Consider the following 23,842-nt stretch of genomic DNA (forward strand, 5'->3'; position numbering starts at 1 on the left):
TACACATGTGGTACCAGTGCCTAAGGTATCTCAGGTACTATCCTCTCTTGTGGACCCTGTCTCCTGTACAGGAACTACAGGATCTGTCATAACTAGTCCACTTGACTGCGAGTGACATGTCACTGGTAGATCTAGGTGTACTGTACAGTATAGATGGGGACCGGGGAGGACTCAAGAGTGTTATACCGATCCCGTAACCAACAAGTTCATGGTGCTTCTTTCACTGAGACAGCCATGGGACTCACTTCACCTGTTTTGGGGATTTGCTGTGTACTGTGTTAAGCGGAGGTAAACACAAATGGGTAGGAGCCTATCAATCATTGGCAGTTCAGATGCATAGCAGGTAATGGTACCCGTAAGGGAAATGGCAGCAAAGGTGGAAAGGAACACCAGATAAACTTAGTGTGTATGCCTGGGAGCCTTACTCAGCATGTTGAAGAGGCCATTGAAGGAACAGGGTGCAACCAACTGCAGATTGTGGCACACATTGGAGTAAACAATGCCTGTCATCTGGGCTCCAAGGTCATACTTGAATCATTCCAGTGACTGACAGAGAAGGTTGAGAAGATCAGTGTTGCGCATGGAATTTCAGCAAAGCTCACAATTTGCAGTGTTGCCCCAAGTTGGATTGTGGCCCCTTGTTGTGAGCCAAGTGGAAGGACTGGACCAGAGACTTTGAAGGTTCAGTGACAATCTTGGCTGTGACTTTCTGTACTTGTGCTATGAGGAGAGAACTGTAGGAACCCACTAAACAGGCCAGATGTGTACTACTCATCAGAGGCTGCCTCCCACGTAGCTGACTGTGTCTGGCGTGCACACAAGGGCTCTTTTTCAGATTAGCTACTCCATCCAGTCCTGATAACAACAACCATGGGAGATGAAGAAATATTAAATGTTAGATCGAAAATAATGCCCCCCCCCCCCCCCCACAGGCGAGAGTACTAAAATCCTGCTGAGCATTTGCAACAAAGTGCTAAAGTTTGAAAAACTCCTGAAAAGCAATGAAGCATACATATTACTAGGTACAGAAAATTGGCTGAAACCTAAAATTGGTAGCAGTGAGATTCTTGAGGAAAATTTAAGTGTATTTTGAAAGGATAGGCCAGTGGGAAATGGAGGTGATGTATTTGTCACAGTATACAAGAAACTCACATCCTCGGAGACAGAAATTGAAGCTGCATGTGAAATTGTTTGGCAAAGATTCAGTATCAGCAGTGGGCATAAAATGGTAATTGGATCCTTATATCACCCATCAGACTCATGTACTGATGTAACAAAAAACTTCAGTGAAAACTTTAGTGTGTTTGTACATAAGTTTCTGAATCACAACATAATCATCAATGGAAGCTTTAATCATCCAACAATCAGTTGGTAAAATTACAGTTTTATTAGTGAACCATTACTAAATGTCTTCTCTGAAAACTACCAAAAACAGATAGTTTGTATTGGATCTAATGGCAACAAATAAACCTGACCACTTTGAAGATGTCTGCATCAAAAATGATATCAGTGACCGTGAGATGATTGTGGCAACAATGATTACCAAATTGCAATGGACATCTGAAACAAGTAGAGAGATAAACTAGATAAAATATCAGTAGTGTCATATTTCAATGAGGAACTTGAAACTTTCAACTCACATAGATGAACTATGGTTCAAGCTTAAAAGAATAGTTGACCTTGCACTGGATAGATATGTACCCAGTAGAACAGTCCATAATGGGAGAGTTCCTCCATGGTATACAGTCACCGTAAGGAAACTTTAAAGAAACAGGGATTAGTGCATAATAGGTCTAAAACAAAGCATAGGCCTATAGGTAGAGAGATGCTGAATGAAACCCGTTTATATATGGAGAAAGCTATGTGTAATGCCTGTAGCAGCATATTGTCAAATGATCTTTCACAGAACCCAAAGAAATTCTGGTCATATGGAGGCTGTTGGTGACACCCATGCTAGGGTCCCCAACAAATTAGACAGGAACTGAAATTGAGGGTAGTGAAGCAAAAACTGAAATGCTTAACTCCATTTCGAAATTTTTCTTTACAAATTGCCCCAATGTAATCCTCATACCACTGAAAAGTCGAGTGAAATTAGTGTTAGTGTCAGTGGTTGAGAAACAGCTGAAATTGTTGAAATTGAACGAAACTCCAGGTCTTGATGGAATCCCTGTCAGATTCTGTACTGAATTTGGGACTGAGTTAGTCCCTCTTGTAATTATAATCTGTCGTAGATCCCTTGAACAAAAAACTGTGTCCAGTGGCTGGAAGAAAACACTGGTCGTACCCATCTACAAAAAGAATCGTAGAAGTGATGCACAAAACTATTGTCCAGCATCCTTAACATCACTTTGTTGTAGAATCTTGGAACATATGCCAACTAGCACAGATTCTGGAAACATTGATGTTAAACCTGACTTGCACTCTTCTCGCATGAAATGCTGAAAGCTTTGGATCAAGGCAGTCAGGTAGATTAAGTATTTCTTGATTTCCAAAAAGTATTTGACTCACTACCACATCTATGCTTATTGTGAAAAGTACAGTCATATGGGGTATCAAGGGAAATTTGTGACGGGATTGAGGATTTTTTGGCAGTGAGGACACAGTGTGTTATCTAGGATGGAGAGTCATTGTCACATATAAAAGTAACTTTGGGTGAGCCACAGGGAAGTCTGTTGGTATCTGTGTTGTTCATGTTGTATATGAGGATGGTTTGAAAAGTTCTTGGAATCATCATGAGAGGTCAGTGCTAGCGTGATATTCATTGGACTGTTGCCTTTAAACACATGCCACGCAGTGCTCTTGGAAGAGAGCTGTGGTGGTGACATGGCTCTGTTGGTGTTCCTCTACAGTGATTTATGAAGATGGTAAAAATCTAGATTCGAGCAGTGATTAAGTACTTCTTAAAGAAAGGCATGAAAGCAAAGGACATCTCCTTCATATTCAACTGTCACCAAGTGGACAAATGAATTTAAATTTGGTCGGGAGGGCTTAGATGAAGATCCGTGCAGTGGTCGGCCAAGATGTGTCACTGTCACTACTCCAGAAATCATTGCAAAAGTTCACAAGATGGTCATGGAGGATTGCCGATTGAAAGTTCTTGAAATTGCTCGCGCATGCCAAGATGTCATCTGAAAGAGTATATCACGTTTTAACTGAAGAATTAGAAATAAAAAAATTTATCTGCAATATGGGTGCTGCGACTCTTGACGTGGCCGCACGCATGTGTAGTTGCCATGGCAAAATTACCCACGAATTGGTGCCAAACCCGCCCTATTCATCTGATATGGCTCCGACAGACTTCCATCTCTTCCTAAAACTGAAAATTTTTCTTGGTGGATGAAAATTCACTTCAAACAAAGAACTGATAGCCAGAGTTGACAACTATTTGGCAGGCCTGGAATAAACTAATTTTCGAGATGGGATCAAAGCACTGGAACATCGTTGGACCAGTTGCATTAATCTACAAGGTGACTACATTGAAGAATAAAAAAACGTTTCAGTGATGTAAGTACTTTTTTTCTATTCCGTTCTGAGAACTTTTCAAACCACCCTCGTACTTAATGACCTTGCAGACATCCCAGACTTTTAGCAGGTGTTTCAGTTATTTATAATAAAGTAATGTCTGAAAGAAGCTGCATAAAAATTCAGTCAGATCTTGATAAGATCGGCAACTTGCTTTAAACGTTCAAAATTGTGCAATTTACAAAATGAAAGAATGTCACATTTGGAATGTGCCAATTCGTACAAATATCTGAGTGTAACATTTGGTAGGGGAAATGGAATGCTTATGTAGGCTCAGTCGTGGGTAAAACAGGTGGTAGACTTCTGTTTATTGGTAGAATACTGGGGAAATGCAATCAGTCTACAAAGAGGATTGCTTACAAATCATTCATGTGACCCATTCTAGAGTACTGCTAAAGTGTGCAGGACCTGTACCAGACAGGATTAACAGCGAATATTGAATGTATACAGAGATGGGCAGCACAAATTGTCACAGGTTGGTTTGACCTGTGGGAGAGTGTCACAGAGGTGCTGAAGAAACTGAACTGTCAGAGACTTATTGACAGACATAAACTGTCGTGAGAATTTCTACTTAGAAAGTTTCAAAAACAAGCTTTAAATGATGACTTTAGGAGTATATTACAACCCCCTACACATCACTGCTCTAGGGATCATTGAGGGGAAGATTACACTAATTGTGCTGCATATGTTAATGAAACAAGACGAAAACCAAATAACTGGATGCGCCATCTGAAATAAACTTCACAGTGGTTTGCAGAGTACCAATGTAGATGTAGAAAATAATTGTTGTATAAAAGCAAATTGACAGGATAATGATACATTCATAGCAAATCCACCTTCCAAGCCAACCCTCAAAGAAGGGGGAATTCTAACTGTCCTAGGCATAAAAGTCCGCCTCTGTAGCTGATTGGTCAGTGTAGGTGGCTGCCATGCAGGGGGCCCAGATTCGATTCCCAGTACTGCCAAGGATTTTTACTTGGTGGTAGAATTGGTACGGGGTGCACTCAGCCTCACAAAGTGATTGAGGAGCTACTTGACTGAGTAGTAACAGCTCCGTAGTTTGGAAAGTTTGCAAAACGGCCGGAAGAGAGGTGTGCTGAGCACACACCCCTCCGTACCACATCTGCATGACACCACAAGGCAAAGAATGACATGGTGGCTGGTAGATATCCCTTGGGCCTTCATGGCCTGCTGAGGAGCTTCTTTATGCTTATTTATCCCACAGACTGTGTCATTTGTAAATCTCTGATATATACATACTATGGACTGTTTCACTTGTAAATCTCTTTGTAACAAATAATGTGCATGATCGCCACAACCGTACAAGTGGTATCATACATCATACAGAGACTGAGTAAATGCCACAATAGGATGAGGCACATTGGTAGCCTACTCTATAATACACTATGTGATCAAAAGTATCTGGACACGCCCAAAAACATAAGTTTTAGGTGCATTGTGCTGCCACCTACTGCCAGGTACTCCATATCAGTGACCTCAATAGTCATTAGATGTCGCGAGAGAGCAAAATGGGGCACTACACGGAACTCAGATACTTCAAATGTGCTCAGGTCATTCCATCTCACTTGTGTCATACGTCTGTACATGAGATTTCCACACTCCTAAACATCCCTAGGTCCACTGTTTCCGATGTGACAGTGAAGTGGAAATGTGAAGGGACACGTACAGCACAAAAGCGTACAGGCTGACCTTGTCTGTTGACTTACAGAGACATCTGACAATGGGAGAGGGCTGCTATGTGTAATAGGCAGACATCTATCCAGACCATCACACAGGAATTCCAAACTGCATCAGGATCCACTGCAAGTACTATGACAGTTAGGTGAGAGGTAAGAAAACTTGGATTTCATGGTTGAGCGGCTGCTCATAAACCACACATCATGCTGGTAAATGCCAAATGATGCCTCCCTTGGTGTAAGGAGCATAAATATTGGACGATTGAACAGTGTAAAAACATTGTGTGTAGTGACAAATCACGGTACACAGTGTGGCGATCCGATGGCAGGGTGTTGGTATGGTGAATGCCCGGTGAACGTCATTTGCCAGTGTGTGTAGTGCCAACAGTAAAATTCGGAGGTGGTGGTGTTGTGGTGTGATCATGTTTTTCGTGGAGGAGGCTTGCACCCCTTATTGTTTTATGTGGCACTGTCACACCACAGGCCTACATTGAAGTTTGAAGCACCATCTTGCTTCCCACTGTTGAAGAGCAATTCGGGGATGGTGATTGCATCTTATAACACAATCAAGCACCTGTTCATAATGCACAGCCTGTGGGGGCGTGGTGAAACGACAATAATATCACTGTAATGGACTGGCCTGCACAGAGTCCTGACCTGAATCCTATAGAGCACCTTTGGGATGTTTTGGAATGCCGACTTCATTCCAGGCCTCATCGAACGTTATTGATACCTCTCCTCAGTGCAGCACTCTGTGAAGAATGGGGTGCCATTCCCCAAGAAACCTTCCAGCACCTGATTGAACGTATGTCTGCGAAAGTGGAAGCTGTCATCAAGACTAAGGGTGGGCCAACACCGTATTGAATTCCAGCATTACCAATGGATGGCACCACGAACTTGTAAGTCATTTTCAGCCAGGTGTCTGGATACTTTTGAACACATAGTGTAAATTACAAGAGAGAAAGTTACCAGTATAATGCTCCAGAATTGTTTTTATCCTGTTGCTGACTTCATGGAGATAAGTTTATACCAGATATAAGTTTAATTTTGTATACACACTAATAATCTTGAACGAAATTTTATCCATGCTGGATCTCGTGAACTTTGCAGCCATTAATCTTTTCAGTGAAGAATGTAACCAGCCACAAATTATGTTATGTTAGTTAACTTATGCTTTGTCCTGTAAGTACACATATATTGAAAAATTGAGATCACTGTTAAAAACTACTGTCCTTTACAGTGCATGTGTATTTTTACAACATTAATTTAACAAAAAGGTATATCCCTCTTCAACAATTGCTGTGACTTGTATCACATATCATAAACATGATTTCACATATAAATAAATAAGTCAGTGGAGACTGATTATTGTGTAAAATACCTGGTGGATTCTTAAGGATGTAACTTTAAATTCTGTTCGCTGTATGGCAAATGTTATGTTTGGATGCATGCAGTGATTATACAGCGTGATTCAGTGATTATACATTGTGATTCAGTGATAATGTTACAAACTTTCAGGGATAGTGGACAAGAGTAAATGAGGTAAGGGACACTGGCCTGGAAATGACCGTGTTGAATACCATAAGCGAAAATCGTTCTGATACCTCTGTCGGTAGAAAAGATGTACCAGTACTATTGTTGCTAAGATTGTAGTGTAGGTAACTTTCAGAGGTGCTAATATGAACATAAACAAGAAAATGACTAAAAAACATAGGCTCTGAGATGAATACCTTAAGAGCTATGAGCATACAAGAGACTTGTTTCACATTAGTGAAGGTGAATAAGTGTTCGTAGCCCTTAAGGAATGCATTTTAGAGTCCGATTTGTTCAGTGGAAGAGATGTGTTTCACAGTAGTAAAGGCGAATAAGTGCTCATAGCTCTTAAGGAATGGTTTTTGGAGCCCATGTTTATTAGACATTTTTTTAAAATTTGGTCCATACTGCCATGTCTGAAAGGTACCTACCCTACGATCTTAGCAACAACCAGTACTGGCCCAAGTATTTCACAGTCAGAGGTATCAGAACAGTTTTCACTTACAACTTTCAACTCGAGTCATTTCCAAACCTCAAATTGTTGCATTTACCTTTCTCCATCATCCCTAAAAGTTTGTAACATTGTTATGGAATCAACTTGTATGTGACTCCTTGAATAGTCAGAACAATTAATTTTCATTATGCTTATTATTCCATTCTCTAGCCCCCACTCCCCCCTCTCCCCAACCTACACTCTCCCCTGAATCTGTGTCCACAAAAAATCAAAAGATATAGAAAAAGGGTTTTACACATGTAAGCTTTCGGAGCCAATGGCTCGTTGTTCTGGCAAGAAGGGTTGAAGGGGAAGGAAGAGGGGTGAAGGAATGGTAAGTCTCCCCTAACCCAGGGTTTTGGGTGACTTATCCGAACTCTTCCCCTTTTCCTAAACCTCTCCACTCCTTTTCCTTTACCCTTCTTCCTTCCACTTGAACACTTCTGCCAGAAGAAGGAGCCACTGGCTCTGAAAGCTTGCATACTTAAAACCTTTTTTTATATGTGTGTTCTCCTGCCGCTGCTTGGTGAATAGACTTTTACCTGTCCAATCAGATATATTGTCAAAAATAACTATTTTCGTTGTTACACAAAGATTCAAAGATATGCAGGAGATGCAAAACTTTTTTTTGAGCTTTTTATCTAGTATAAGATGCAAAAAGTATAACGTTAATATGGCTGCAAAGAAGATTATGATTTTAGATTTCAAAGATTTAATATTAACCTTACATTAGTATAACATAATGATGATTTTATTTATTAACCTTAAGCATGGCAGCTACATCTGCTTATTTTGTTTTTTTCTTCTTAATTTTCTTAATGTACTCCTAATTCTTTGGCTGGAGACACAGAAATAGAAACAACTTCCAATTTTTGGGCCCAAAGAAATCATCAGGCAAAAGGAAGAGATATGATTGAAGATAAGTTGAAAAAGGACAAGAGACATAGGTGAAGCAGAAGCCAACAGGACAGCAAAGAGGGAGAATGGTTCCATAGAAGTATAGAGGAAACTGGTAGATATTGGACTATATGCAGAGATATATACTTTCAGAATTAGACTGTTGGAGATTGCACCATAGGACACATGTTGTTAAAGACACAAGACATGTAGTTGAAGTGAGAAAGCGCAAAAATATGCTTGTGAAAGTAATATATTAAAATTAGAGTCAATAGCATAAAATTCATTCCATTTTGAGAACAAGATCCCATCTTCAGGGAAAATGTACAAGAGCCGTAAAAAATGTAAATACTCTGACAGAAGAAAATATCCCAACACCAAGGAGAGTTATGCAAGATAAATGAAAGTTGGTAGGCGTGTTTCTACATCTGAAAGATGACTTCTATTCAAATTTTGTTCCAGATGTATAAGAGTGGCATTAGTAGCATGATCATGAGGATGCGAGTCAGGTTTGCTTTAAGTAAACTCTGGAATGGTGTAACAGCCCTTTTTCTGTTTTCGCTTTTTCGTCTAATAGGTGAAAGTTTGATTTTATTTTTTACACATTGACTGTCATTGGAGGGTTTTACTTTTATTTAATATTGTCCCGGCTAAGTATCAGTTTGATTACTTTTAAAACCCAATGTTAAACGTGGGTCACTACACGTATAGTCTTCCCAACTCTGAGAGAAAAAATCTTTAGGAGCTTTACTACCAATGTTTACAGACGACGATACTTTAACCTTTCTTTCAATTGTTTTAGTTACGACTCGCTAGTTTGTTCTTGGCACAGATCACATAACCATAACGTTTATTAATCTAAGTTAAATTAATGTTCAAGACTTGTATTATGTTTCAAATTAACGTCAGTTTATTGACAAGAATTATTAATAAATAGGTTCACTCATACGATCTCATTCAAAGAAGTTCTTTAATTAGATGTCTAACTAGGATTGCCGCTAGCATCAGAGATGTTAGATAATATCCTGTCACTTTCGGTAAATAAGTTATTTCTATTTAATATCTGCAAACTGTCATTAACTATGATCACTAGTCGCATGAAATTAAAGTTTCCCACTATCACAATTCAAAGTCCAAATCCGGTTCAAATTCTCAATTCAGTAAAGCGTTTAAATATTCACACGAATTGACATTAAAGCCAAAGAGATTACTATTCACCTTCCCGTTTATCTAATCTGATAAATGTCCAAATTAAAGTCTTGAATTGACAATCCTCAAAAACAATCTCGTCACAATCTATTCTTGATCCCCATTTAATAAAGTCCCAATTGTTGTTCTCTAAAGCTGTATGTCCTAAATAACTTTCGAACTAGAACAGGTTAGAGACTGGAGTATCGTAATTACAACATATGGCTATTTATACTTTAATAAACACTATCTTTGGTGTCGCAGACCTACGTTCTATGACTATAATATTGATTTTCTTACATATTGGAATAACTAATATTTTAATATTTTCTACTGTTTTTCCCCCTTCCCATGTTTCTAAAATTTATGATTCAATTTTCCTTTTCTTTTCTTTTGCTTTCTATACTAGATATTTCCCCCTGTTTGTTTTTTATTTATTTTTTGTAATTACTACTTGTGGAGGGACTTGAGGTCATTTTGTGAACTGATATTTTAAGGACATGGGAGGTAATTTGGGAGCTATTTTTGTTTTTTCAACACAGAGAGGCACTGTAGGTGTTACAATGGTCATGAGTTACCTTTGAGATCAGATGTAGTGAGTTGATGTTAGTGAAGAATATCTTTAAGATGGCAATGATACCATTGTCAGCAGCTCACTGAGTTTGAATGAGGTCATGTAATGTTCCTTCTGCAGTATTGCAAAAAGACTTGGTAGGAATATAGCCACTATGCATGACTGCTGGCAGCAGTGGTCATGAGAAGATACGATTGCGAGAGGACTAGTCTCCAGACTGCTGCGAGGCATTACTGAGAGGGAAGACCATTATGCTCAGCGTATGGCCATGGTGCATCATATTGTGTTTGCAGCAGCAATTCGAACTGCAGTTGGCATCACAGTGACATAACGAACTGGTACAAATTGGTTTCTTCAGGGACAGCTCTGAGCCAGACACCCTGTAGCGTGCCAAACCAGTAGCAATTGTGGCTTCGGTGGTGTCAAGCAAGAACTCATTGGAAAGTACAGTGGAGGTCTGTTGTGTTTTCTGATGAAAACTGGTTCTGCCTTGGTGCCAGTGATGACCATTTGTTGGTTAGGAGGAGGCCAGATGAACACGTGCAACCAACCTGTCCACAACTGTATTAACCATTCCTTTATTGACCTACAAAGTGCAACAGGCATGGAACTCCATCCCACAAACTGACATCAAGCACCTGTGTGACACAATGCATACGTGTTTGATTTCATGTTCTGGTAGTTAACACTAGTTATTAATGTACCAGAGTTAAGTATTTTCAATAGTTTTTATTGCACTTACATTAACTTGTGAACTTGCAACAATGATTATTTAATTATACCTAGACAAATGTATTTCGAAAATTTCATTACTCAACATTAACTATTTCTTGGTACTGGGATTTTTTTCTGTCAGTGTACTTTGTTGAAATACAACATAAAATAACAGTAAAATAATTGGATTAAGCAGTCTGTATCTTATTTTATGTTCAATCCTCTGCACAATCTTATGGCACTGTTGAAACCCCAACAACTTCTTCCATCGACTGGAGCAACTACCTTCTATCATGTGTTCTGTTAGATGTCTACTGGGAAATGTTAATAGGTGTCCTGCAGCACTCGTGATGCTCTGGTGTCTACAAAAGAGATTCCGTACAAGACACTTGTGTTACCCTTTTAGAATGTTGCTCATGTGTGTGGAACCCTTATCAGATAGTACTAACAGGGGATACTGAATGTATGTGGAGGGAGGCAGCACGAATGATCACAGGATTGTTTGACCCACATGGGGGTGTAATCAGTATCCTTAACTGGTAGACACTTGATGATAAACGTCAGCTGTCCTGTGAAAGCCTAGTTACAAAGTTTCAAGAATCAGTATTCAGTCAGGAGTCATGGAATAAACTATAACTTTTTGCCAGTTATTTCTAAAGAGACCAGGAAGACAAGTTTAGACTAGTAAAATCATGCACAGAGTAATCATTCTTCCACCACTCCATATGTGAATGGAATTGGAAGGAATCCCAATACAGTGGTACAATGGGAAGTACCCTCTGCCATGCACTTCACAGTTGTTGGCAGAGTATAGATGTAGACATCACTAATAATTTAGATTTTTTGTGGTGAGGATCAGTTGGACAGTTTTTCACGAGTTGTGATTGGGATGCGAGGAGTGTATGAAGCAAACTGCACCCCACATGTAGATAGCCTGTGGTAATGGTACTTGACTGCCTAGGTTGACACTGAAGTCATTTGCCTTCTGCTTATTAAAGATTAGGGAGTCTGGTTACCAATAGAAAGTATGTGATAACAATAGGTATTGTGGTAATAGTATAGGCAGCAATCTCAGTTACAGGATTGAAGGGGGTGACACAAATATGGCAGAAAAAGAATAATTTAATTGAAGGCTGTGTCACATTTCTGGTATATTGATTTCTTTAGCAGAAGTGCTAAGTTGATTTATAAATGCAGAACTGAGCAGGTTTCTGATTACTGGAGGGTGGGCTCTCATAGATATGCGACTAATGAAACCCACTTAACTAAGCAACACTGTGGCTTCAATCTGAAAGCATGGGAGTTATTTGTCTAACAGTATCACAGTTAAATGATTAATGAAAAATCTCATATAAAGATGTGAAACAAATACTAACAAAGAGATAGAGGGGCTGGCCAGTACTTACCTCAGCTCAGTACAGCCGATAGATACACAAAACACAACAGAAAATTTACGTTCCAAGCTTTCGGAACTTAGTTCCTTCATCAGGGAGGATAGAGGGGAAAGAAAGGGAAGAAGGGAAAGTGGATTCAGTTACTCACAACTCAGGTTATGAAGCAACAGGGAAAGGAAAACAGGGAGGGTAGCAAGGATGGTGTCATGGTTGTCAGAGGGAAGCCAAAGATATTCTACTGTAAGTACTGTGCCAGCTTCAAACCAAAGAGGATGCATACAGAAGTAAAGAGGTATAGTATAAAGATAAACACAACTATATAGGATGAAAAGATGCATGAATGGCAAAAGAGGAAAGGGAAAGAGGAGAAGACTGAAGAGTAAATGGGAGTGAGGTTGTTTAACTTAGGTTCAGTCCAGGGGGATGGCAGGATGAAAGGACGTGTTGGAGTGCAAGTTCCCATCTCGGCAGTTCCGAGGGACTGGTGTTGGGTGGGAGAAGCCAAATGGCACATACGGTGTAGCAGGTTCCTAGGTCCCTAGAATTATGCTGGAGGCCATGCTCTGCTACTGGGTATTGGACTGGGTATTGGACATCTCCTAGACGGACAATTCGTCTGTGTCCGTTCATGCGCTCAGCCAGTTTAGTTGTTGTCATACCGATGTAAAAGGCTGTGCAGTGCAGGAATGTCAGCTGATAAAAGACGTGTTGTTTCACATGTGGCCCTGCCTTGAATTGTGTATGTTTTACCAGTAGCGGGGCTGGAGTAGGTGGTTGTGGGAGATGCATGAGGCAGGTTTTGCAGCGGGGTCGGTTACAAGGGTAGGAACCGCTGGGTAGAGAAGGTAGTCTGGGAATATTGTAGGATTTGACAAGGATGTTACGGAGGTTAGAGGGGCGACGAAAGGCAACTCTGGGTGGTGTGGGGAGAATTTTGTCAAGGGATGATCTCATTTCAGGGGTTGACTTGAGAAAGTCATATCCCTGGCGGAGTAATTTGTTGATGTATTTGAGGCTAGGATAATATTGGGTGACAAGGGGGATGCTTCTGTGTGGTCTGGGGGTAGGAACATTGTTGTTGGACGGGGAGGAATGTATTGCTCGGGAGATCTGTTTGTGGACAAGGTCTGCAGGATAGTTGCGGAAGAGGAAAGCACTGGTCACTATCACAGTTAAGGTTCATAAGATATCTGAGTAGTGATTATTTGTGTAAAATTAAGTTTTAAGTTTTTTGAGTATTTAATTCATAGTAAACAGGTCAACTATGACATTAGAACATGCAAAATGGAAATGAAATGCCTTTTATCATTTTGAAAGAACATTCTTACTTCTGCGTGCAGTGATTTAGAGGTAACAAAAAAACATATCTGAGAACATAAAATGTCAGATTTGAAGCTTGATATTTCATGAAATTTATCTCTCTGTAGTTTTGACTACTGAAGGATGTTTATTTTGCAATAAAGTTATTGTTTCCAGGACTTAAAATCAATACTGGGACTCTGTGACTTGACCATGCTACAAATATATTTATCTCAATTTACCTGTAAAACTTTTGGCAACCCTTTCTACATTTCCTGGTCTTTAGTGGATGATCATATGTTGAAGCTGTGTTCTGTGAAATGGAATCTGAAATTTCCGTTTTCGGTATAACTGTATACAAATTACATTGAATGTAATTGAGAAAAAATGGTAGGGTTTAGTCTTACAGATTCTATTTACCTGTTTCCTTGAAAAATATGTTTAAATCACAGTATAAGGTGATAAATACCTGTGTTTTGTCCTCTATCTGTTATACTGTACAGCTGATGTGGTGAATTTAAAAGAAATAAAAAAAATCCTCTTAATGAATTTATAAGAGTAGTAGGTTTAAGTGAGAAGTGATAGATGTTGGAATGCTAACTTAAACTTGCTTTTAGTGAACTTTTGTGGTTCATGAATACTTTTTATTGAATTTGCTAGGCTTAATTAGCTGTGAATAGTACCTTATTTGGAAATGTCATGTGTATCTTATTTGCAGAACTAAACATTTTTATCTATTGAGATTGTTGTTATCAGAATTTATGAGGAACTATGGATCTACAAAGAATGAAAATGTTAACACTACATGTACATTTTCAGTGTTTTGAAGTTTCGTCCACTGAGAACTTCACCCCAGGTGTTTGCAGCATCTGATTATGGAGTTATACATGGATGGGGATTGCAGAGTGGGCTGTTGGAAGTGACATTAACCGGCCATTTCAGTAAAGTAACGGATATGACATTTGACCATAATAGTAAATACCTTATCAGGTAAAAATCACACAATTGACAGCTATATGCTAGTTGTAATTCACACCAAAGTTTCATGTTATTAATACCATATGTAATTCATTCACTACACTTCGTAAATATTCTTACCTTGTGAGCTGTTTTGGAATTCTGTCTCATTCAACAGATTTTTGTGTGCTCTTAAGTTTTGCAATTTCCTACTCAAATATGAGGACCGTACAGAATTATTAGAAGCAAATGTTGGTAAATATACTACATTTAGTATATTATTATTAATATAGTATATATTGTTATTTATTCCAGCTGCTTTAAGTTTTGTTTTGAATGTGTGTGTGTGTGGGGGGGGGTGGGGGTGGGGGGGAGTGCGTGTGTGTTTCCAGAAGTAAAACCATATTGAATGGTTGTATAAATTATAAAAAAATAAAAGATTCATCTTCCCATGTTTGTAAAATCTTGTCTCTATCTGTGTAATGAGTCTGTTATGACATGTCTAATTTGAAAGGGGAAGTATTCTACAAAGTTTTCTTTCTTTTCTCAAACTGATTGTGAACATATTTGTGTGGGTAATCATAGTGTAAATTCAAAACAAAACTGAAGTATTAAAATGCTCACAAGTTACTTAAAGAGAAAGAGGTAATTTATTTAAAGAAATAGAATGTTTGCCATTCCACAGTGGGCGACTTCACTGTTTAATCAATTGATTATTCTAACAGTAATTTATATAAATAGTAGGAGTAAAGGGAACCATCTGTTAAGTGTTCAGGGTCTGTATGAACAAGCTAGTCTTTTGGGCAGTGCCCTCCTCCAAGCTAACAGAAAGAAAGAAAGAAATAACCATGCACGCACAAACTCCTACATCCTTACAGCACTACAGCATGAACAAGAATTTACATAATTTAGAAGTATGTACAAACCATTAGCCATAATTGGAACGTATGCATAATGATCAAAAATAATCTTCCAGGAAATAAAATATTTTATGGCTTTCAGGGTAAAATACTATGTTAGTTGGGAAAAGGTAATGCTGAGATAAAGTACTATGATTACTGAAAATGAGACACAATGTATCAACCATCCAAATGCATAACATCACATTAAGCCTTACCCAAAGAAATATGGGTTGCCTATTCTGACTTAAATTTTAGGTATTACTCTTCAGAATAACATTTACAAATACTTTAGCACTCAGAATGAGGGAACAATGCTGGAATGCTGCACACCAAGCTGATGCAAGGTAAAGGCAGTCAGTCGCAAAAACCAATAATATAATAAAGTGAAAATAGAAAAAAAGTACCAGAATTATTCTTAGCATTTTTTAAATAACTCGATATGTGGTACTAGGGCAATTTTACGAACATTTATGCTGAGAATCTTGAGCTACAGTACTTGTGTTATTGAGGTAAAGTTAAAGCAAAGATCACAGAACAGAACTTGTGAAGTAGGCATTATTTCAATTATCAGATTGGTAGACAATACTGAGGTCTCATTTTTGTGGAGTAGGGACAATGAATTAATGGCATCTGTCCATCCTCAAAGGATGATAGTGTAGCATACTTGGTTCAAACACTGCAACATCTGCTATGGCTGATGAAAAGTCCCATGTGAGAGTGGCAGTCTTTACTGCAGTTTGGACACTTGAAATGTGAAGGACTTGCACTAGATGTTGCTCTCTCCTTCTGTCTTGCCCTCTTCCTGATGTTTTCTTGCATATGTTCGTTCTCTGCAAGCTCAACCCCATTGTGCACAGATTGTCGCCACTTGACACGATCACTAGCTGTATTTTCCCACTGCCTTGGATCGATGTTGACCTTGGTCAGATCGCTCTTGCAGGCGTCCTTGAAGTGTATGTGCGGTCTTCCTACTGGCCGCACACCCTCTTGAAGTTCTCCGTACAGCACTTTTTTCGGTATTCGCTCAGGAGTGCATGAATGCTGGTTGTGCTTGCGAGCCGTAATATTTCGGTGTTGGGTACTCTATCCTTCCAAGAGATCTGAAGGATTCTCCAGATACAATGGAGATGGAAGCTGTTCAGTCGGGATTTGTGTTTAACAAGAGTTGTCCATGTCTTACAGTTATACAAAAGGGTGATGATAACACAATTGTTATATACTTGCAATTTAGTTTTTAATGTGAGTAGTCCATTCTTCCATATTCTGTTTTTCAACCTACCCATGACAGCCGATGCTTTTGCAATTCTGTTGGTAATCTCAGTGTCCACAGATAAGTTGGGACCTATTGTAGATCCCAAGTAGGTAAAAACATCAACTACCTGGAGAGGATTGCTGTCAATGCTGACGGATGGACGATTGGTGGTTCCCTGTGCCATGATTTTAGTGTTTTGGAGGCTGATTGTAAGACCAAATTGTCCACATGCATGTGATAACTTGTTGATTAGATACTGCAGATCATCCTCTGAGTCTGCTACCAAAGCTGCATCGCCTGCATATAACCACTCACGAATAACAATTGTATTGACTTTGGTCGTGGCCTTGGGACGGGCTATGTTAAGAGATTTCCATCAGACCTTGTATGTAAATACACTCCCTCCTTACAGTCTTCAAAAGCAAATATCCGCAGAAAGGAAAAGAAAATGCCAAACAGAGTAGGAGCTAACACACATCTGTGCTTTACACCGCTGTTTATGGGGAATGATTCCGATGTATTGCCATTGAAACAGACTGTTGCTTGCATTTTCTCATGAAAAGAGACAGTTATTCACTGTAGTTTAGGTGGGCATCCAATCTTCTGCTGCAACTTGAAGAGCCCAATTCTGCTCACTAAATCAAATGCTTTGCTGAGATCAACAAAATCAATATACAGTGGTCTCTGCTGCTCACAGCACTTCTCTTGCAGTTGTCATAGAGAAAAAAATCATGTCATCGGTTGATCAACCAGGTCTGAAGCAGCATTGAGATTCTGGGTAGATTCTAGATGCTAGGAATTGCAATCGCATTAGGATGACTCTTGCGTAAGCCTTCCCAGCTACACTCAACAGTGAAATGCCTCGGTAATTGTTGCAATCACTTCTGTCTCCTTTCTGTATACAAAGTAACAATCTTCGAATTTTACATACTTAGTGGGACATAGCCTTCTTTTCAGATGGTTGTGAGAAGTGAATTTAGGTGCTGTAGAAGGACAGGCTCGTTATACTTATTAATCTCTGCAGGGATCCCATTTTCACCGGGAGCCTTTCCATTAGCAAGGCAATCTATCGCTCTGCCAAGTTCTTCCATAGTGACCTTTGCATCAAGCTCTTCCATAACTGGCATTTGTTTGATGGCATCAAGTGCATCCTTGCTTACTTCATTTTCAGCTGCATACAACTCGAGGTAGTGTTCAACCCAGCACTCCATCTGGTTGCCTTCATCAGTGATAACTTCTCCTGTCTTCGTCTTCAGAGGAGCTGTTTTTGTGGCAGTTGGACCAACTGCTTTCTTAGTACCACCGTACATTGCCTTAATGTCCCCAAAATCAGCAGCTTTCTGTATACCTGCACATATGTTTCACCAGTAGTTATATGCACATATCCTAGATGTTTGTTGTGCCCTATTCTTTGCTTCTTGCCAGTCATCCCGAGTTCTTTCATTTAGGTTTCTTTTATAAGCAAGCAGGGCATTCCATTTTACCTCAGTGACTTGTTCCTTCTCCTCCAAATTTTGCTCATACCAATCCTTGTTTCTATTCTCTTTCATTCCATAGGCCAATACTGCCAAGTTGTATATGGTGTCAGAAAGTTATTCCCATTTGTTATCAATATTCACTTCTGTTTGTGCATTTGAGTAAAGCACTTTCAAAACCACTGGCAAATTCTTGTCTTTGTTGTGAGCTATGTACATGATATGTGTTGATCCGCAGTTGACCTCTCCATTTAGTGTGATGATATTTCTTAGGGGTGAGCCTCAGTCTACTTGCCACTAAAGCATGGTTAGTGTTGCAGTCAGCGCTATGATAGCTTTGTGTCAGTAGGACATTTTTTAGATCTGTACACCTGGCTATGACAAAATCAAGTTGGTGCTATGATGAGAGTGGGGGTGTCTCCAGATCACCTTGTGTCGATCTTTTAAGTTGGAAATATGTGTTTGTGATACACTTAACATTTATTTTTCCCACTCCGTGATGACCCAGGCAAGTCCTCCACACGTCATTATCTGACCCAACTCGAGCATTAAAGTCGCCTAGAATATATAGTGACTCTGGCTATTCTGTCACTGAGTAAATTGTAAAACAGATCCTTCTCTTCGACACTGGATGATTAGGTGGGAGCATACACACTAAAGATGTTGTTAGTTCCATTTGAAGAGCATATGTGTAAAGTAAGAATCCACTCTGTTCCACCAGATGGTGGCACAATACTGTTCAGGAGTGTGTTTTTAACCACGAATCCTACACCGTGAAGTCTTGGCTCATCTTGTGACTTCCCCTGCCAGAAGAACATGTAATTAGCTTCTCTAATAGCACCCATGTCTGGTAGCCGCATCTCCTGCAGTCCCACAATGTCCAAATTCAAGCGATGGAGCTCCCTATCAATAACTGCAGTCTTACTGATGAAATCAACCTCGTGGGTATCGTCAGTGTATCTTGAACACATGGTCCTGACTTTGCAGGTAGCAATATGAAATGGCGGTTTCTTTTTTATTTTTTGTAGGTGTACTTTATCTACCCACTTGTTGAAGACCACTTCTAAGCTCCACGCACCCTATGAAGCAGGCGGGTAGGGGGCTGCCCAGCTTGAGGCGTGCGGTAGCTGTCCAGTGAGTTGCGACGATCTCTCCCACTGTTGTAAGTGGCCCCTGGCGCTCAAGTCTTATGCCATTCAGACTGAGCTTATAACCAGTGACTGCCTCTTCCCGTGTTGTTCCGATGTCTTTAGACGTTGCTGAAGTGTCCTCTACAGGTTGCTACATGCCTGGGCAATAAATATGAAGAAACGTGAGTCGCCCATGCATCACGGTCTCCCTCTCAACCTAAATGATAGTGTCCAGAGGAAAGGCAAGCCAATACGTCAGGTAGCACTTCGGTTGCAGGAGTTACTGGGAGGGGACGTAGTACGCCTTCCTACTGCGTTTGGGGTCCCACTCCAGATTTTCTTTCAGGGCTTTCTTCCTTATCCTTCATCCCTCCAAAGACTAACTGCAAGGCAGTGGTAAGTAAGATAATTAGATGAGGAGAGAAGTGGTAACTGAGGGTAGAGAATATGTAGGGTCTTCGTCTGGCTCCTCCGCTGAGACCTGTCCAGTCCGGTTAGGTTAGACCTGCCAGTTGCTACGCTACCACAGGCATAGCTCTCAGCTTCACCGAAGCACACAAAGTGTCCTGCCTGTATGGATAGTACTACAATAAGGCGGTGCCTCCTGGATTGAAGTAAATAACAAGACAACAAATACGAGGGTAGGAACTTAAACAGTGGTAACTACTTATTAACAACTGATACAAAAGAGTTACATGTTTGCACCTGTTACTGTCCTTCAAAGTAGTCACCAGTGTTGTGTAGACTACCTGTTGCCAGCGATGTGAAAGGCATAGTATACTGTTAGCAAAGCCTGTTCTATTGATGGTGTGAATGGAGCAGTCTACTGCCTGTCGAATTTCTGGAACAGCTCTGAAGCGAATGCCACAAAGTGGTTCCTTCATTTTCGGAATCAAATGCACAGTATTACTGTTAATTTTTCTAGCATCTCCTGCGATCAGCTTTGCGAAAGAAGCGGCAACACTTTCTGCGTAACCCACCCATCATTTTGCACGACAATGGACTGGTCCATACAGCAGTCATGGGACTGGAAGTACTGTATCATCCACCATACTCCCCGGACTTAAGTACTTGTGACTTTGATTTGGTTCTGAAGATGAAGGAACCACTTCATGGCATTTGATTCAGAACTGTTCCAGAGATTCGACAGGCAGTAGACCGCTCCATTCACACCATCAACAGAACACGCTCTGCTAATGGTATACTGCACCTTCCACATTGCTGGCAATGGGTTCTACACAATCTTGGTGACTACCTTGAAGGACAGTAACAGGTGCAAACATGAAACTCTTTTGTCTTGGTTGTGAATAAATAGTTGCCACTATTTAAGTTCCAACCTTCGTATAAATAAAGAGTTATGTTGTTTCTTCCAGTCTTTTCAAGTTTTTGAGAAAGTAATCTGTCATGAAATATGGGCTCATTTTCCTGAGCAGAAATTGTTAACTAACTGCCACTCAGTTTGACTTTCATAAAGAATTCTCAGTGGAGGAAGCCATATGGGTGTCTCAAAAAGGAAGTCCTGACCGAGCTAAACAGGAAAAGATTCAGTTGGCAGGTTGCCAAAACCTTTGATTGTGTGGCTCTAAAATATTGTGGAATTCATTGAGTGGTTACACAAGGTTCAGTACTGGAATTGCTAGAATTGATTGACTGTGATTCTGCTAAATGACAGGTTTTGGCAATTCCAGCATATTGTGCATGGCCACTATGAGAAATACGACGACTGACTGTGATTCTGCTAAACCACAGATTTTGGCAATTCTAGCATATTGTGTATGACCACAGTGAGGAATACTACGGATGACTTACTATGTAGGTGGGATTTGATGAAGGATGGTGGGTGAGTCAGAAGTCATCTGAATGGAGTATGAACCATTTATTACTGCAGTAATTCATACAGAAATCTCTTTCTGCACTGGATGGTGGGCCTCAACCGATGGACCCAGCAGTGAAGTGCTATAGTAGGTGACCAGCAGCTGCTGTGCTCAGTGCAGACCAGGTGTGACATGACGTTGCGTAGTCAACATCCCTGGTTTTTGGCCAAGTTAGGTCAGGGCTGATGCAGTAGGCTGATACAACAGGTGGAGTACGAGTTGACTATCTGTCGGTAACTGGTGTGATGACCTGCCTGGCTGGATGGACAGTATTTGTGCTCATCAAAGCTGGTTTGTTGTGTTGCTGCTGCAATGTCACATAAGCCACATGCCTGTGTGCCTGATTTCAGTAACAAGCCAGGTACTGACCAGCAGGTGGATGGCAGAACCTAGCAGATGCTGTTGCACAGTGTTATGTTAGTGTATACTGAAAGTGGCATTCTTTAAGGCATTAAGCCCTATTGCCTAGGCCCACACTGTTAACAGTCCTTTCCCCTTTGAAGAATTCAGTCCTCTGAATTTTCGCTGTTCCTGTAACTGGAACTAGTAATTCTTCACAGTTCATTTCATACATATTTGGTTAGTCTTTGGTCTACAATATCTGTAGAAATCCTGTAACATTTCAACAGTCATGCATCTTTGTCATTGATGTCAACAATATCAGTATAAGCGTGCAGGTGCTTGGTAGTGGTGGGGTCTGTGCAACTCTAAGCCTGAGATAGAAGCAGACAGTGCCTATCACAGATAAAATCATGATTATGACTTATTTGGAGATTCCCCATGCAATGAGTCTGTGCTGGTGCTTGCTATCTTGCTGTCTTATATCCCAAAACAGTTGCTCCACTGAAAAAAGACCATTATGGGCAGCACAACATTTGGTATACGGAACTGAAAAGGGTTAAATACAGTGTAGCGTTCAGGTAGCTCAGGTTTTCTCTAAGTAGAATTTTGAACAGGAGGTCGGGTAAGTGGAGACAGAACTGTGGTGTTTAACGTTGTGGCTCTGGTAATGGTGCCAGGTAACTGGAAAGAGGTTTGAATTTGTCACAGTGGACGCAGTTGATTATCGGACCCACGTCTGCAGTTGTGACCTCTTTGTGCTACTTAACCAATTCTGGTCATAGGTGCAAGTGACTATCACTAGGTCTTCCACTGAACAGAGCCAATGTGCACCTGTTTTTCAAAAATATTTGTTTCTGCATTTAACCACTACCAAGAACACTCAGATGTGGGTTTCTCTGCACAGAATAGGTTGAGCTCACGTGGCCCTGGATCAGTATGTTTGACCCAACATTATAGTAACTATTAGGCGGAGAGTAGTGTGAGACTTCATGTCAGGTGGGACCCATAATACATCACACGTCTTCAGCTGTACACACTTGTTCAGAGCTGCCCATGCGACTGGATGGGAGGGATAACATAGTACTCGAAGTGGCACTCTCTGCAAGTCAGGAGTATTTGTTCATGATCCTGAAACTGCAGTCTGCCCTGCATGACGTCAATCTCAATCTCACGCTAATATAGAGTTCCTTCTTCAGGAACTGCTTGTAATTCCAAGTGTGCCAATAGCTTCTCCTGTGGTTTTTTGAACAACTGATCTGGAGGTGAGAGTACAAGTGTCAGATAGCCACGACTAGACTAGTTGAGCACTTACTGCAATGCGGTAGTCTTGATGTGTGCATCTGTTATGCTGTTTCTAAGAGTATGTAAAAGCCTTGCAATGGTTAGCTGGGTGTCAGTGCATCCAGACGGTCCTTAACCATGCCCAAGATCCAGTTTACTATGTCTGTAGTCTCCTGGCTATGGGACAAAAGTGTGGTGGCCAGGAATGGAGGTGCTGAGTATTACTCATTATGTCTCTCTCTCTCTAGACCTGCTAGCTGCAGGGTATGGAGTTTAATAGCCCCTTGATTATCCTCCAAGTTGGTCCACACCTGTCACAGAAAAAAAGTTTACTTTTTCCAGGTCTTCTGCAGAAACAGTACCAAAGACCATCATCAATCCATACGTCTGTGCCTGTCCATCCTTTTTTATGTTGCTGCCTAACTCGTAGTACGAGTTCTGCAGTCTGATGAAATTGCACCTGGATGTATTCGGAAATAGATTGTAATAGTTGATATTCCCACCTGTGTTTCATTTAGCACCAACTTTCCTGAATCATGAGCTGAAATTTCCTAAAGGCATCACTCATCGCTGTGCATTGAAGTCTCTCCTTAGCGTCCAGTGATGTTTGGACAATAACACATTTGATTGTTGCGTGAACAGTACGGCACTATCCAAACAATGTACTTCGAGGGTCCCTGCCATCCCATAGCTGTTCAACAGGCTGGATGTCACCAAGATGATTTTCCTTGTTCAGTATTTGTTGGCACAATGTGATGCTGCTATTTGGTGTCCCTTGATGACTGATCCTGGCTCATGTCTGGATTGTGCTGTAGAGAGAGAAGAAATCCTCAGTTAGCTCATAAGGCCACTCCATGACCTCAGGGCATAGAGTTAAGCTGGAACGATTGCAGACGTTTCCTACTTCTTTTGTTGGGTCTTCCCCTTCGCAATCCTACTTCTCCCCCATACCCTCTTTTTTTGGAGGAAGCTTTTGGTAACTGAGTCAGGGTTTCTGGGGCACCCTTAAATGGTCGAACTCATCCCATACGCACCACATTGCTACAAATCAGGAGTTGTAACTTTATGTTGGCTAGAGAGGTCATTTCAGTATGTAGTAAGGCCCCTGGTATCCCATGCAAACACTGTAATGCAATTTATTGATGACTTAGCTCAGCTCTCTGTGCAATGTACATAGTTATCCTCATACTGTACTATGTCTTCCTTCCACCAATAATTTTCTGCAATGTGCTGCCCAGAAGTTCGATGGCCATGGCGAGCTGAGATAGAGATGTGGGCCTGCATCAACAGGTTGCTGTATAAACTCATTGTCATGACA

At 40.5% G+C, this 23,842-nt stretch overlaps 1 protein-coding gene across 1 annotated transcript in view; it reads left to right on the forward strand.

Annotated features, from left to right (window-relative positions):
• LOC126161911 (transducin beta-like protein 3) overlaps window positions 1-23,842 on the forward strand; it is a 155,487-nt gene that overhangs the window by 36,496 nt on the left and 95,149 nt on the right. Inside the window, exon 5 of the mRNA XM_049918072.1 lies at window positions 14,131-14,301. Within this exon, the coding sequence (XP_049774029.1) occupies window positions 14,131-14,301 (171 nt within the window). The remainder of the gene's footprint in view (window positions 1-14,130; window positions 14,302-23,842) is intronic.

Source organism: Schistocerca cancellata, chromosome 2, assembly GCF_023864275.1.
Source record: "Schistocerca cancellata isolate TAMUIC-IGC-003103 chromosome 2, iqSchCanc2.1, whole genome shotgun sequence".
Taxonomy (NCBI): Eukaryota; Metazoa; Arthropoda; class Insecta; order Orthoptera; family Acrididae; genus Schistocerca; species Schistocerca cancellata.